The sequence below is a fragment of the Cyphellophora europaea genome, assembly GCF_000365145.1.
Source record: "Cyphellophora europaea CBS 101466 unplaced genomic scaffold supercont1.9, whole genome shotgun sequence".
Taxonomy (NCBI): domain Eukaryota; kingdom Fungi; phylum Ascomycota; class Eurotiomycetes; order Chaetothyriales; family Cyphellophoraceae; genus Cyphellophora; species Cyphellophora europaea.
The window spans coordinates 269,454-283,068 of record NW_008481815.1 but is presented as its reverse complement, the minus strand read 5'-3'; the positions used below and the strand labels follow the sequence as shown (position 1 = coordinate 283,068).

The following is a 13,615-nucleotide window of genomic DNA, read 5'->3' as shown; positions in this document are numbered from 1 at the left end:
ATTCTCTTCTCTCGATCGGAGAGTGTTGACGAATGCGTATCGCTACAGCCAATTTGCATGCAGTACTGCTTATCTTATCTCCTCTGCCCATCCACGGCGACTGACCCGCTCCCTACCCATTTGACAGCTCTCTCTCAAGATGGGCTTCCCTCTCCTCTCCCCTCTGCCTCTTTTCAACACACATCCTCCACCACCAACTTCTCGCCACTGGGCTCCCCCAGATCGACCTTCAACCTCCTTTCAAATACCTCCAGCAGCATCTCAAAGCACACCTTGGTGATGGCCGGGTCATACCGCCCCTTACTCAGCTCATCCCTGATAAACGCATGCTGCGCGCCAAACACCTCATACCAACTAAACAGCACCCCTTTGTCATGCAGCGTCTTCCGAATCAGATCCCTCCCCTCAGGCGGCACGTGATTATCGCTCTTGCCAAAAATCATCACCAACTCCCCCTTCACGTCCCCCGCGCGCTGCAGACTGTCATCCTGCTTCCCCTGCCCTAGACTGTGGCTGTGGATGTCGGTGGCAAAGTAGCACACGGCGGCGCTGACGCGGTGGTCCAGCGCGCACCGGTAGGCCAGGTGGCCTCCCAAGCACATGCCCGTGGCGCCGACGCGGCCGTTGCACGTCTTGAGGCCCAGGAGGGCCGTGACGGCGAGCTGTGCGTCCTCGTCGTACGCGGAAACCTTCTTGGTGATCTTCCACTCATTGCCCGCGTCGGTGCCGGGGACATCGTATGCGAGGGGCTCCGGGCCGGTGAATTCGTGGTACGAGGACGGGGCCGCGACGATGTAGCCTTGGCCGGCGATCTGGCGCGCGAAGCGGGAGACGGGGCCGGTTACTGTGTGGAGGTGGTGTGATGTGAGCTCGTGCTGTGGGGGCGGTGGGTCGGTGGCGGGGAGACGGGGAGGGAGGGGCAGGGGAGAAAGCGTACCTTGGTAGATTTCACTGAACAGGACGACGCCGGGGAACTTTGCCTGTGGGTAGCCTGCTATTGTGGGGTGGAAGATGAAGATGCCTTGACGGAGCTTTTAGTCGTGGACGCGGGCGGGGTGTTGGAGGGAGTTGGAGGAGGGTGAGCGTACGCATGGTCCCCTCGCCGTCCGCCTTGGTGGGCACATCTTTGAAGCTCTCTTGTATCAGCATGTTGGGCAGTCGCAGACAGTGTTGTAGCAGAGTTCGAGTGTCCGGTCGAGGCGTGAATCTTTGGTCCAACAAAAAATCGATGAGGGGCACCGAAAGCGCGTGTTGTGTTGGAGAAAGACAAGTCGAAGCCCACCTTCCCGTTCCGGCCTAGTCTGATTATTCACTGCCTGAGTGCTGCGTTGAGCCGGCAAATAGAAGCCGCGGCGTGTTCGATGTACCTCAAGCACTACTATTAGCGAGCTCTAAGAATTACTCCGCGTTTTGCTATCCACACCCGCTCTTCCCCGCTGATCATCGAGTCGTAGGTCAGGTCATTCCACATGTCACATAACGCTATTCCTTCTATGTACCTATCCTCCGACCATCCATGTAATGGTCCCGTTCAGAGGTAGGTCTCTACTGCTCCAGCCCACCTGGACGCTGGGCGTGCCATCGGCAGGTAAAGCCCAGTCCTGCGCAGAAATGTCCCAATAGCTGAGATCGCGGCGGGTCAATGGGAATTGGACCTGCTGAGACGCCCCGGCCGCAAGAGAAATCTTCTCGAAGCCGCGGAGGACCTTGACCGGCGTGCCCTCGGGAGTAGAATCAGTCGGCAGTGAGACCTGGCGGCACTGTCAGGCTGTCGCACATCAGAGACTGGGTCAGGAAATACTTACGTAAAGTTGCGGCACAGCGGCGCCGTATACGTCCCCAGTGTTGCTGACAGTGGCAGAGACTGTAGCAAGAACAGTGTACAGATCTGGGTTGCCGCCGGGCTGAATTGTACTGTTGGCAGGATATTGGCCTAGCGTAGTGTTCGCAGACAGACCGACGGAAAGCGAGGACATATTGAATGTTGTGTACGACAATCCAAACCCGAACTCGAAGCTATCTTTCATTAGCTTTCCCATGAGTCACTGAAGGCATAGAACTTACAGTGGCTCAATGTCTTCCTGGTCAAAGTGTCGGTAATCAATCAGGAGGCCTTCGGTGAAGTCGTCTTGCCAGGCATTGGGGTCCGTGTTGTTATCGATGGTCATGTTAATGACTTTGGTATTGTAGTCTGATTCTTCCGCAGCGATCGTGTAAGGCAAGTGGCCGGACGGATTGACATCTCCGTACAGCACACTGACCAGCGAATTGCCGGACTGCTCGCCGGGGAAGTGTGCCACCAAAATGGCTGTGACGTTTTCATTATCAGCCCACGGCATAGTGTTGATGCCACCGGAATGGGTTATGACGACTGTATTGCTGCAGATGCTGGTGACGTTGGTTACGAGCTGAGTGCTGTTCCAGTCGGCTTCATACGCATTGCGATCATAGCCCTCGGAGACCCAGGTCTTGAGGAAGACCAGGCAAACATCGGGTTCAGGATAGATTTTGCCGCTTAGGGCAGGGTTGTCGGAACCTGTCGCAACCTCGTTTGAGAGAACATACTGTACCACGCTGTTGTCTTGCATAGCTCGTCGCTTGATGGCCTCGAGGGGTGCAACAAGAGTTGTGAATCTGCCCTGACCACTCCCACCACCTACAGCGATGGTCCCGAGGTCATACCCAGGTGAAGCAGCATAATTGAGATCGGCATAGTTATAGAGCTTGTCAAGTTAGCCAAACATTGCTGACACAGTAGAGTCACCTACACCATTTGCTAGGTCAGCAGCATCATTACCGAAAACTCCAATGTTCTTGGGCGATCGGAGGGGCAGAGTGCCATTGGTGTTTTTGAGAAGGATAGTCGATTGTGCGGCAATGTCGTGGATCAGTTGGGCATGATTACCACGCACATCTCTGCTGCCTTCGCCTTCAAGATTCCAGGTATAGTTCGACTCGGCAGGATCAAAGCTGTTGAGATCTGCAGTCGAGGGATCAACGGTAGGATAATTCTCTTGTCTCAGGAAGTAGTAAGGAGTCATGATCCGTAATACCATGTCATCAAGGCGCGACTCGGCTAGAGATCCATTCTGAACAGCCGTGGTGATGTTGCCACCAAAGTACGAAGCTGATCCTGTCCAGCCAATGGTACCAGGCATGTCCATATCAAGGCCACCGTTGATGGACTGGAGGCCGCTGTGGGTTGCACCCCAGTCGCTGACGACATAGCCCTGGAACCCAAGCTCATCTTTGAGAACACCATTCAAAAGTTTTGAATTTTCACAGCCATAGGTCTGGTTGATCCGATTGTAGCTGCACATGACAGATGCCATGCCTGACTTGACAGCGTCGGCAAAGGGCCAGAGATAGAGCTCATGCATAGTCCGATCGTCAATATTGGAGGAGATGGCCAGGATAGTCTCTCCTTCATCGTTCATGGAAGGATTGCGTTGAGTCTCTTGTTCGTTACCGATGTAGTGCTTGCCGCAAGCTTGCGCTCCAACGCTTTGCATGCCTTCCACAGAAAGTGAGAATGTTGAACCTGTCAAGTAAGGGTCTGGTGAGAAACCTTCCCAGTTCCGACCTCCCAAGGCAACTCGGCCAAGAGGACCAGCAACGGGTGCGAGGATGACATGGGCGCCTTTATCTCGGAACTCTTCACCCAACGCTGCACCTCTCTGGAAGAAGAAATTCTTATCCCAGCTTGATGCTGTAGTGATACCTGCAGGGAAGACAGATGCGTAATCTGCAATTCTAATCGCAGCGGGACCATCTTGCAGACAGAGACCACCAAATCCCAGTCTGGGAATGGGCGCAATGTTCCCTACACATGGGCCACGTACGCCTGTGACCATCCACGACTTTTCAGTGACGTTGAGCTGACTGAGGAACTGCTGAGCCTGAGCATATGCTGCATCCCAACCGCCACTGCCGGTACTGTTGGGGGATGGGTAGACCGTAGGACTCGTGTACTGGGAGGAAACGGTGCTGTCTTGAGCCTGGGTAGCCACGAGAAATGAAGTGAAGGCCGCTGCCTTCCAAGACGTTCTGACCATGTTGGGCTTGATTGGGTCAAGGGCAAGCAATGCTTCACGAACTTACATGCAGATAGTACATGAGACGAGGAAGGAGCGGGAGCAGTACTTGTACCTTACTCTAGTCACTCAGCCTGAGATAGACCACGACTCTCGGAAGCAAAGCTCCAGAGGTGGCGGCGAAGCTCCGTAGGCGGGAGAGCGACGATGACGATGCCACGCATGTGGGCATGATTATTCCGGTGTCCTTTCTTTCTGGTTGCATCAGCAATGCGGAGACGCGGAGTGGAAGGTGGTAGATCGGCAGTGTGGAAGCTTTAGCGAAGGAGCTTGTCGACGTCGTTAGTGCAGCGGCAATTCAACTGGGGTCCGGGGAAAATGCTTGGCGGCAGCAATGGAACGGGAAAGATTCATGGGCGGGGTGGGACCTGCAGGGACTGACTCGCACGAAATTACTCCGCGCTCGGAGTCATATCACATTTCGAGTACCTTGACTTACCATTGCCTGCACTCGGTCAAGCTACTGTATTTGGTGCACACGGACCTTCACAAAGGTCTCCAGCCGCCAGTGACTGGGCTGTCAACATGTCTAGCGAACAGCCCCGCCTGGAATACGTCTCGATTGCACCCCTCCTCAAAGTCCTGTCGGCCCCTCCACCGAATAATGATGTACCGGCAGCCGACATAGCTCTGGCCTGGTCAAGAACCTTTGAAAACCGCCTCAATCCGACGCAGCTTGCCTCTCTGCTGACACTTCTGACATCAACGGGCAAAGACAAACATCCAGATGTCGTAGCAAAATGCGCGGAGGCGATGCGAGATGCCGCCAACTTGGTGGACCACAAAGCCCTGCGGCAGGTTATAGGCAAGCGGAAGCTAGCACAAGGCACATATAGAGGAGGACTATGTGATATTGTCGGCACAGGCGGCGACTCTCACTCGACTTTCAACATTTCAACGTCCTCCTCCATCATTGCAAGCCCTCTCCTCATGACCGCAAAGCATGGCAATCGTGCGCAAACCTCCATGTCTGGTTCTGCAGATGTTCTGAACGCGATTCTACCCCGCCCTCCCAAACTTGAAGCCCTCACGACCGAGAAACTCCCCGAGCTCTACGAGAAGTCAAACTATGCCTTCCTCTTTGCGCCCAACTTTCATCCTGGCATGAAGTACGCAGCTACAGTCCGCCGTGAACTTGGCCTCAGGACCATCTTCAATCTCATGGGCCCGCTGGCCAACCCAGTCGAGGACCACATCGAGGCCCGCATTGTGGGTGTTGCATACCAGGAGCTAGGGCCTATCTTTGCGAGAGCGCTGCAGCTCAGCAATGCAAACAAGGCAATGGTTATTTGCGGGCAAGAGGACTTGGATGAGCTAAGCTGCGCCGGTCCAACCAATTGCTGGTTCTTGCGCGAGAAGCCAAATCCGAAATATAGGCCAGCTTCGATCGCGAGCACTGATACAGGCGAGGATGAGGACGACGACGAAGATCGTGAGAAGGAATACATCTCCGAGCTCGAAACTTTCACAGTCACACCCGAGGATTTCGGCCTGCCCAGACATCCTCTTAGCCAAGTGGGCGGTGGCAAACTGCCTAGGCAGAACGCAGGCGTGCTCATGAGCATGATGAGGAACGAGCTACCGCCAGACAATCCGATCCTGCATTTTGTGCTCATGAACGTCGCAGCGCTACTCGTTGTCAGCGGCGTGTGCGATGCCAACGAGTGCGAGAGTGGCCCGGTCATTACGGAGACAGGCCCGGCGGGCTTGAGGTGGAAGGAGGGCGTCAAGAAGGCGAGATGGTGCATAGAGAGCGGGAAAGCGCTGCAGCAGTTGGAAGCCTTCATTGAATTCACGAACAACATCTAGAGCTAATATCTATGGGCCGTGGCAGAATTTAGGTCACTGGAAAAACGATTATATAGGTGCTTGGAAAATCCAAAAGTTTGCTGCTAGCTCTCGATAGAGTACTCTGGATCTCATGTGCAATACAAGCACTTTCTGAAGTTATAGCTCGTCCGCCCGTGTTCTGATTGTTGCATCGTACTCTCCGCCGGCAGTTGTGCTCGAATGATAAGAGGGTCTCGACGATGGACCCGGCCGGGTGCGCCTGTAGGGCCACTTGCGCTGCGCCGCACTTCACAAGAGCATCACATTCCCGCCCTCGTGTAGCAGCCCGCAACGTCGCGAATCATTCATATCGTGAATACCGTCCGCGCGCGCGCGCGCCCTTTAAGGCCTGGGCCTCGCCCGGTCGCCATCATGGCCATTTCCTCCTCTGGGATCCTCTCGTACCCATATCTTGACATGCTCGACGTGCAGAATTGTCAAGCTCTTCATGTTGATATCGTCGCCCTCTGCAAAATTCTCACCGCGCCTCAAACTGCACCATGCGCTTGGTCCGCTCCTTGTAGAGCACGCGATGCCCACAGCCCGAGCAGCGGATGGCATCGCCCTTGGCCAGTTTGACAGAGGTGTCGCACTCCATGCAGCGGTATGCGACCGTCGTGTTCACGTCGCGGTCGTCGTTGCTCTGAGCGAACGGGTTGCCGCCGGTGGCTTGAGACATGCTGAAGAGGTGGGGGGAGTGTGCGGAGTGTTGTAGCGGGTTGTCGATCGGTGCAATGAGGTCGGCAAGAGCGTCTGGATCAGTGGGAGTGTATGGTAGCGACGATCGTAGTGTGTTGTAGAGATGGGTGGACGAAGTGGTGATTACAAAGGTGCTCTGAGAGTTGGTACGAAGACTTTCTTTGATGATCGGCGGCCGCGGATTTGTCAGCCTTGCTAGCGCAGCCTCGTCGGTATTTGGTCTGAATGCCCGGCTCTTTGGATCTCCTGTCAAAGTGTAACACAACGAGGAAGACTCGACAACCCATATCCACCATGTCAGATCTCCTGACTAGCCACCCATGGCCTCATTAATGAACCACGACCCTTGCACGATTGTCTCATGTCGACTTCGGGATCAAATCGCACCAGGAAATCGTGCTCAACATGCCACGACCTCGACAGAAGCAAGATCCAGTATTGGAAAGGTGGGCCTTCTCGGCACCGAATGTTCAAACGTTACTTCCAGCACTCGGACTATCACTCCTTGAACGTGCCTATTAGGGATCTGAAATGGTCCGCCAGCCGCTCGTGCCCGTTTTGTGTCGTTGCTTTTGATGTGTTCAGATGGGTGTCCAGGACCAAGGGCAATGGATCCAAGGCGGCCCACAACGCTACGATTGAAATATGCATTCCGTTCAAACCCGGGCCACCAGTGGTCTTGACGTACTCATGGGCTTACCCTGTACCAAGAGTCTACGACTTCCAGCTTAGCCTCCCGGAATTGGCACAATGTTCTCCATGGTCGACATTGACGGTGGGAACCCAAATCCCGAAAGATCCTCGGCAGAGCTTCTTTCGTGCCGCGGTCTGGCTGCAACGCTGCCTGTCTGAACACCGGACCATTGATTGTGTACCGGCTGAGCCGACCGAGAAACCATTGATGCCCACTCGATTGCTCTTCGTAGGCAGTGGTCTGCATCAGGTCCGGCTAGTGGAATGCGGAAGCAACCAAATGAACTACTTTGCGCTGAGCTATTGTTGGGGTGGCACGCCTCACATCTCAACTACCAAAGCGAATTGTGAGCGAATGCTTCATAACATATCATGGAAGTCTCTACCCAAGACCTGCCGCGACGCCATCGAGCTGACCCGCGCGATGGGATATCGTTGGCTCTGGATTGACAGTCTTTGCATCCTTCAGGACGATCGCGATGAGTTCCACGAAGAGACAAGCCGGATGGGAGATATCTATCGAAATGCTGTGCTCACCATCGCGGCTGCAAATGCAAGCCATGTGGGTTTCGGTATTTTTCATGAGCGACCAGAGACGCGAACGTTCAGGAATCGCCTGCGATACGGTGACAACAGCCCGAGTCATGTCATTGTACGAGAGCCGAGCGTGCACAGCAACTTGTTTGCTAGTCCCAGGTCCGAAGAAGAATGGCCGCTCCTCAAAAGGGCCTGGTGCCTTCAGGAGCGCCTCATGTCGACCCGTGTTCTCCATTTCACCGCTGGGGAGTTGGCCTGGGAATGTTGCACTTTGGCGGCGTGTGAATGCGGTCATATGGATTCACTCGCGACTCCGAAGCTCCGTTACGATAGGGCGAGGCTTAGCAAGATGACACCAGATGAACGAGCGCAGGCCTGGGACGATTTGGCGTTGCAGTCGTACCAAAATCGTTCCCTGACGAAAGAAAGTGACCGCTTTCCTGCGCTTTCCAGTATGGCGCATTTGTTCCAGGACGAAGCTCTTGGCACTTATGTCGCAGGTATTTGGTCCAATTATGCCCTGAGCATGCTGTTATGGGAAGTGAAGGCCGGGAAGAAAGCGGATCGCTACGTCGCTCCCAGCTGGTCCTGGGCATCCGTGCAGGGTCGGCTAATACGAAACGACAGGATCGTCCACAACAGAGACTTCGAGGCTTCCGTCGATCATATGAAAAACACACTATCCAGTAAAGATCCATACGGTGCCATCAAAGCCGCCTCCCTCGAAATTTCTACCCCTGCATGCGATGGTGTGCTCTCAACCAGTGGGCATCACGGAGACGCCATGATTTTGTTCAACGAGAATGTACGTGCCTTCTTCGTTAGCGATACCAAATTAGCGAGTGGTGTTTTCGGGTCGCAGGTCAAATGTGCCTTTCTGCGTGGGTTGAAGATGGGCTCTGACGGAAAGTACATCGAGGCACTTGTCCTGAGCTTTGCAAGTGACCTGAAGTCTTACCAGCGGATCGGAATCGCGCATCTCACAAAGCATTCGCTGTCACACCTCGGATCCATTCATCTGGACAGGGAGACATTGAATATCCTCTGATATTCCTGACATGGTTTCGAAACCGGGTCCTCACTTGCACCTGAGACTTTTCCAAGGACTGTGGCCAGCCATGGAAATGAGGATGCTCAGACCCCTGTCGTGAGCAAACAATCTTACCGCCAGATCCCGCAGTAGTAGGGAGACCGCGTCTTTGATACACCACCATCGGGGCATCGTAATCTTGTCCAGATAATCGGGCATCACCCGCGCAACTCGTGAAGCTGTGCAAGATTTGCGTTTTGACATTCGATGTGGACAAGGTTTGTTACACAAGCAGCGGTATGGCCATGTCCTGGTTTATCTCCGACACCTCCCGACACCATCATCGTGGGTACCTGCAGATTATCGGAGATTCAGGCGCGGTACGCAGACCAGGCATTGCAGATGTTGGGTGTTTTCTGTTGACCAGACGGTCCCTACAACCAGCCCGTGAGACGAGCTCTGCCACTACGAGAGCATGATAGGATATTCCCAGGGCGAGCCGCAGGTGCAAGATCCAAATGCTACCATGCTCCTTGGCTGCTCCACGGAAGACTCGGGGGGGTACCAGCCAACTTATCGGCTCAGATTCGCATGGGCTACATGGCTCCCAGCGCACGACCAGACTCAGGTTGCTGTGAACATTCATATAATGGGTAAGGTACCTGCCACTGAAATTGACCGAACATCATTCAAGACAATCTTATAACACCTCCCGTCAATATGGGATTGGCCACGCTCTTTGCGGTAATCCTCCTTGCCACAGCAACCTTTGCTCTACAACTACCTTTATACACGGACCGCTATGGCGGATTCTACTACTCTCAGGTCACCATCGGCAACCAGACCCTGAAGCTATTTGTCGATACAGGCTCTCCGGAGACATGGGTGATTTACAACGGAACAATATGCCGGGATTCCCGCAGTTTGGCCTTAAGCAGGACGCGATGCTCGATGCTCTTCGGAGAACCTTACGTGCCCAGTCCCACCTTTGAATGGTACTCAGGGAGCGATAACGAGACCTTCTTTCGCTATGCAGACAACGACTACGTGGAAGGTACTTATGCCTATGACGATATTGTGGTCGGTGGTCTTGTTTTGGCACGTGCCCCATTCGTCGTTGCGACCGAGACAGCTGCCCTCCCGGTCTGGCCAGCATCGGGGCTCCTGGGATTGGGAATGGACCCACGCAACCGCGGATCCGTCAACAGCTTGCGTGGCGTCAACCGGCAGAGCCAAGTCGCGGCATCAGATGTGTTGTTACATCGACCAAAGAACGTGGTCGCTGCCAACAAGCAGGCTACGGTGCACAACGGCACTCTAATAACCAGTCTCTTCAACAATACCTCGCTATCAGCGAGCTTCGGCCTGGCGCTGTCTCGTCCCAGCAACATAACATCTTTGCCTGCAGGCCTACTCACGATCGGCGAATCAGCAGACCTGGGCAACCGCCTCGTCAATGCCACTGAGCCCTACGTTACAGTGCCTCTCGAACCTATTCGAACAGCATCTGATCCCACGACGCCCTCGATCGTCAACTACTCCTGCAACGTCACAGGCCTAGTCTTTGGCCGTGACAGCAACTCCTTCGAAGGATATCGCTTCAGCGAAGAGTACGTTACTACCGCCATCGACAGCGGCACCACCCTGAACTACGTCAGCGACGTGCACGCAGCACTGATCGCCTCCCGCTTCGATCCCCCCGCCTACCAGTTTCAGGGCTTCTGGGTCGTGGATTGCGAGGCCAAACCCCCTGACGTGGGATTGGTCATTGGTGGGGAGCCTTTCTACCTGCATCCCCTGGACATGGTGGCGGAGTTGGCGACGCGGAATCGGAGCACGGTATGCGTGAGCGCCTTTCAACCCGCCGCCGACTTTGGCGTCGTCTTGGGCATGCCGTTCTTGAGGTCTACGTATGTAGAGACGTTCCGGCCGGAGTTTGTGGGGCCCGAGGCGGGCACCATGTGGATTGCCGCGAGGGAGCATTATGCCGCTTTTTGAACACCGCCAGATCGGAGGCGACCTGTCCTTAGGCTTTGTGTGAGCCTGCGGCCTTGGGTAGGGCGGTATACCTCAAGTTAGGGAACAACTAGAGTGGTACGTCTAAAAGCGTTTCAGGTGCTCTAAAATCTTTGATGTAGTTTCTCTGTCTTTTGAGAACTTACCGAAAGCATTGGTTGCAAGAGACAACCGTAGGATAGCCTTGATAGTCGTTCAGTACGCTCGGCGTCAAGTCCTAGGCATTGTGGACCAAAAATATTTAGGGTGACTACTGGAAGCTGCGTGCTCTCTCTATACCTACCACAGCGGTCGTCAGGGTACATGGTACACGAAGACAAGTCACCAATACACTTCTCTCGATCGCTAATTGACATCGTTCTGGGCCATAACTCGTGCCATGGTTGCAGGATCAGAGAAGTGCTCATGTTCGAAGTGCGGTCAACAGGCGCAAATTTACCAAGGACGCGATCAAAGACTTGGCTTCATATGACAACTGCTGCGGCACAATACGATTGACCGTACCTCCGACTCCACACTTTGCCCCAGAAGAGGGGCGCTAGTGACCACAAGGCAAAAGGCGTCAAGCGAAAAGGTGGGTTTCATTGGTCGAAACACAAGGCAAACAGTAATGCCAAGGCGAGTCACTGGTTCTGCCTCACTCAGCCTCGCCCCTTTCACCTTACCTTTACCAAGCATTCCGGCACTGCTTATATCTTTCATCCTACCTAGGGTCTCTGAGTTCACAGAGCACTTACCCTATTTGCGACTTCTGTTGGCAATACCTCTTCCATTTTCGCGATATTCGTGAAGACGATAGAAACTCCCCGTCACTGACAGCATGTCATCGCCGAACACCAGTCCGGGCTACGACTGGATGGCACTCCTTGGCCGTGACGCGCCCAATGCGATTCATGACAGATGCACGACCGAGTTGCCTCCACCGAATAGCGATGCCTCAACCCTTAGCATCGCTTATGTTGCCGAAGGAGGCGTGCAATACCAAATGCGCAGTGCTGAGTATGTCGCCAGCCGTGTGAGCGACACGATAGTATCCAGGACCAATCAAGCGGCCGACTACCAGATGCAGGCATTCGATGCTGGTGTATCTGGTTTCGAGCGGCTCTATAACCAGCAGAAGCACATCGTCGAAACCCAGGAATCGCAAGTCAAGCTACAGCAGAAGGTCATTGAGGATCAGCAGACCCAAGCTGCTGCTCTCAGGAGCAGCGTGGAGAGCATCCTTCCGCAGTTGAAAGAGTTGCAGGCTGGACCGCCATCGAAGAAGCGCAGACACTCGGAGACGTCACAAGCCGACAGCGACAGTGACGACGCTGGTGGCACGTCTCGGAAGTCTCTGAAGACTAAGCTATCCAGAAAAGTCGAGCTTATGGGTCAATTGCGCCGCATCGAGGATAAGGTTGAGAGCAATCTTGCCGAACGCCAAACCATGGACGTGAGACTTGACAACCTGTCAGCGGCGCTGGTGCAGGTCGAGAATGTCACTGGTCTGTCTGACCACTACGTTAGAGAGAGCATGGCTGGCATCAAGAGGGCTCTCGCTGACAACAAACATGCTGAGAATGAGCATGCAACGATTTCTGCGGCCCTCGACACACTCAACACTCAGTACCAAGCCCTCAACGAAACGACCGAAGGCGTCAACGGCAAATACAAAGGCCTCGTCAACGGAATGACAGTAATGGCGCAGCACATGGACGAGATCAGTGGAACGTCGCAAGCCACGACCAACAACACCTTCGCGATGCGCTCCGACCTGGTCATCATCAAGTCAAAGCTGTCTAGTCTCGACAATAGCGCAACTGAAGTCAACCAAGCACTCATTACCCTCGACAAAAAGGTCGATGACGTTAACGACAGCGTTACCGGCGTCCAAGAAGACCTTGCAGACGTGCAACAGGACGTCAAGGACTGTGGCGGCGGACAGGACGCCCTGTCCGATGACATGACCTCGATGCGCGGGGAGGTGCGAGAGATCAAAGCTATGCTCACGGCTCTCATGGCCGCCGTGAGACCTGGCGCTTGTCGTTCTGTCGGCCATGCGGGGCCTCGAAAGCTGGAAGTGCATGTTACGATTAGCCTCGAGGGAGAGATGCCCGGCGCGAAGCAGGATTCCTTCGTTGCCGCGATGGCCGTCAATGTCGAAGAGTGCGCATCTCTGCGCGAGCTGGATGAGCGGATGACCACGGAGCTGTATCCGAGGATTGTACGTGCATTCGGTCTTGTGGAGGAGGAGCAGGAGGAAAGCAAGGAGGCCGAAGATGACTCAGTATGTTTCTACCACTACTTCGAGTTCCATGGGGATGCTGACGTTGCCGCCAAAGGTGAAGGAGGAGACGGGATGGATTTGCTTGAACTCGCCGACGAAGACGACTTCACCAGGTGGCGTGCAAGCATGCTCGTGTACGGCGATCGAGTGTTGAAGCTTGGCTGCCGTGGGGCCTTGACTGCGGATGCTGATAAAGCCGAGGAGTGGAGGGACGTTGGGAGGAAGGTGTCGTCCATGGACATGCGTGTGAGCCCAAAGAGATTCTTTACGAACTAGCGGTCAGCGACGCCGGGTTGGCACCATAGTGTGGTGAGGGCTCATGATGAAACCTTCGAGCTTTCCATAAGGGTCACGACAGGTTCAGCACCATGTCAGAGAAGCGTTGCAGGTGATTTGCTCAAGGGGATCACATTGAGGAAGCCGCATGGATGGGTAACATTGGATTTT

The 13,615-nt window shown here is 54.6% G+C and overlaps 7 protein-coding genes across 7 annotated transcripts; 4 read left to right on the top strand and 3 right to left on the bottom strand.

The window, feature by feature from the left end:
• Positions 1–173: 173 nt before the first annotated feature.
• HMPREF1541_08570 (uncharacterized protein) lies at positions 174–1,149 on the bottom strand (the record flags this gene model as incomplete). The annotated part of the gene is made up of 3 exons (XM_008722889.1): positions 174–844; positions 938–1,021; positions 1,089–1,149. The coding sequence occupies 3 exons, from the start codon at positions 1,147–1,149 to the stop codon at positions 174–176; spliced, it is 816 nt and encodes a 271-aa protein (XP_008721111.1).
• Positions 1,150–1,499: 350 nt separating this feature from the next.
• On the bottom strand, positions 1,500–4,055 carry HMPREF1541_08569 (uncharacterized protein; the record flags this gene model as incomplete). The annotated part of the gene is made up of 4 exons (XM_008722888.1): positions 1,500–1,751; positions 1,806–2,016; positions 2,065–2,723; positions 2,769–4,055. The coding sequence occupies 4 exons, from the start codon at positions 4,053–4,055 to the stop codon at positions 1,500–1,502; spliced, it is 2,409 nt and encodes an 802-aa protein (XP_008721110.1).
• A 564-nt stretch (positions 4,056–4,619) lies between these two features.
• Positions 4,620–5,903, top strand: HMPREF1541_08568 (anthranilate phosphoribosyltransferase; the record flags this gene model as incomplete). Its single annotated transcript, XM_008722887.1, has 1 exon — positions 4,620–5,903. The coding sequence occupies one exon, from the start codon at positions 4,620–4,622 to the stop codon at positions 5,901–5,903; it is 1,284 nt and encodes a 427-aa protein (XP_008721109.1).
• A 499-nt stretch (positions 5,904–6,402) lies between these two features.
• HMPREF1541_08567 (uncharacterized protein) lies at positions 6,403–6,603 on the bottom strand (the record flags this gene model as incomplete). The annotated part of the gene is made up of 1 exon (XM_008722886.1): positions 6,403–6,603. The coding sequence occupies one exon, from the start codon at positions 6,601–6,603 to the stop codon at positions 6,403–6,405; it is 201 nt and encodes a 66-aa protein (XP_008721108.1).
• Positions 6,604–6,984: 381 nt separating this feature from the next.
• HMPREF1541_08566 (uncharacterized protein) lies at positions 6,985–8,901 on the top strand (the record flags this gene model as incomplete). Its single annotated transcript, XM_008722885.1, has 1 exon — positions 6,985–8,901. One exon carries the CDS (start codon positions 6,985–6,987, stop codon positions 8,899–8,901), a length of 1,917 nt encoding a protein of 638 aa, XP_008721107.1.
• A 702-nt stretch (positions 8,902–9,603) lies between these two features.
• On the top strand, positions 9,604–10,881 carry HMPREF1541_08565 (uncharacterized protein; the record flags this gene model as incomplete). The annotated part of the gene is made up of 1 exon (XM_008722884.1): positions 9,604–10,881. The coding sequence occupies one exon, from the start codon at positions 9,604–9,606 to the stop codon at positions 10,879–10,881; it is 1,278 nt and encodes a 425-aa protein (XP_008721106.1).
• Positions 10,882–11,719: 838 nt separating this feature from the next.
• On the top strand, positions 11,720–13,444 carry HMPREF1541_08564 (uncharacterized protein; the record flags this gene model as incomplete). Its single annotated transcript, XM_008722883.1, has 1 exon — positions 11,720–13,444. The coding sequence occupies one exon, from the start codon at positions 11,720–11,722 to the stop codon at positions 13,442–13,444; it is 1,725 nt and encodes a 574-aa protein (XP_008721105.1).
• Positions 13,445–13,615: the final 171 nt, after the last annotated feature.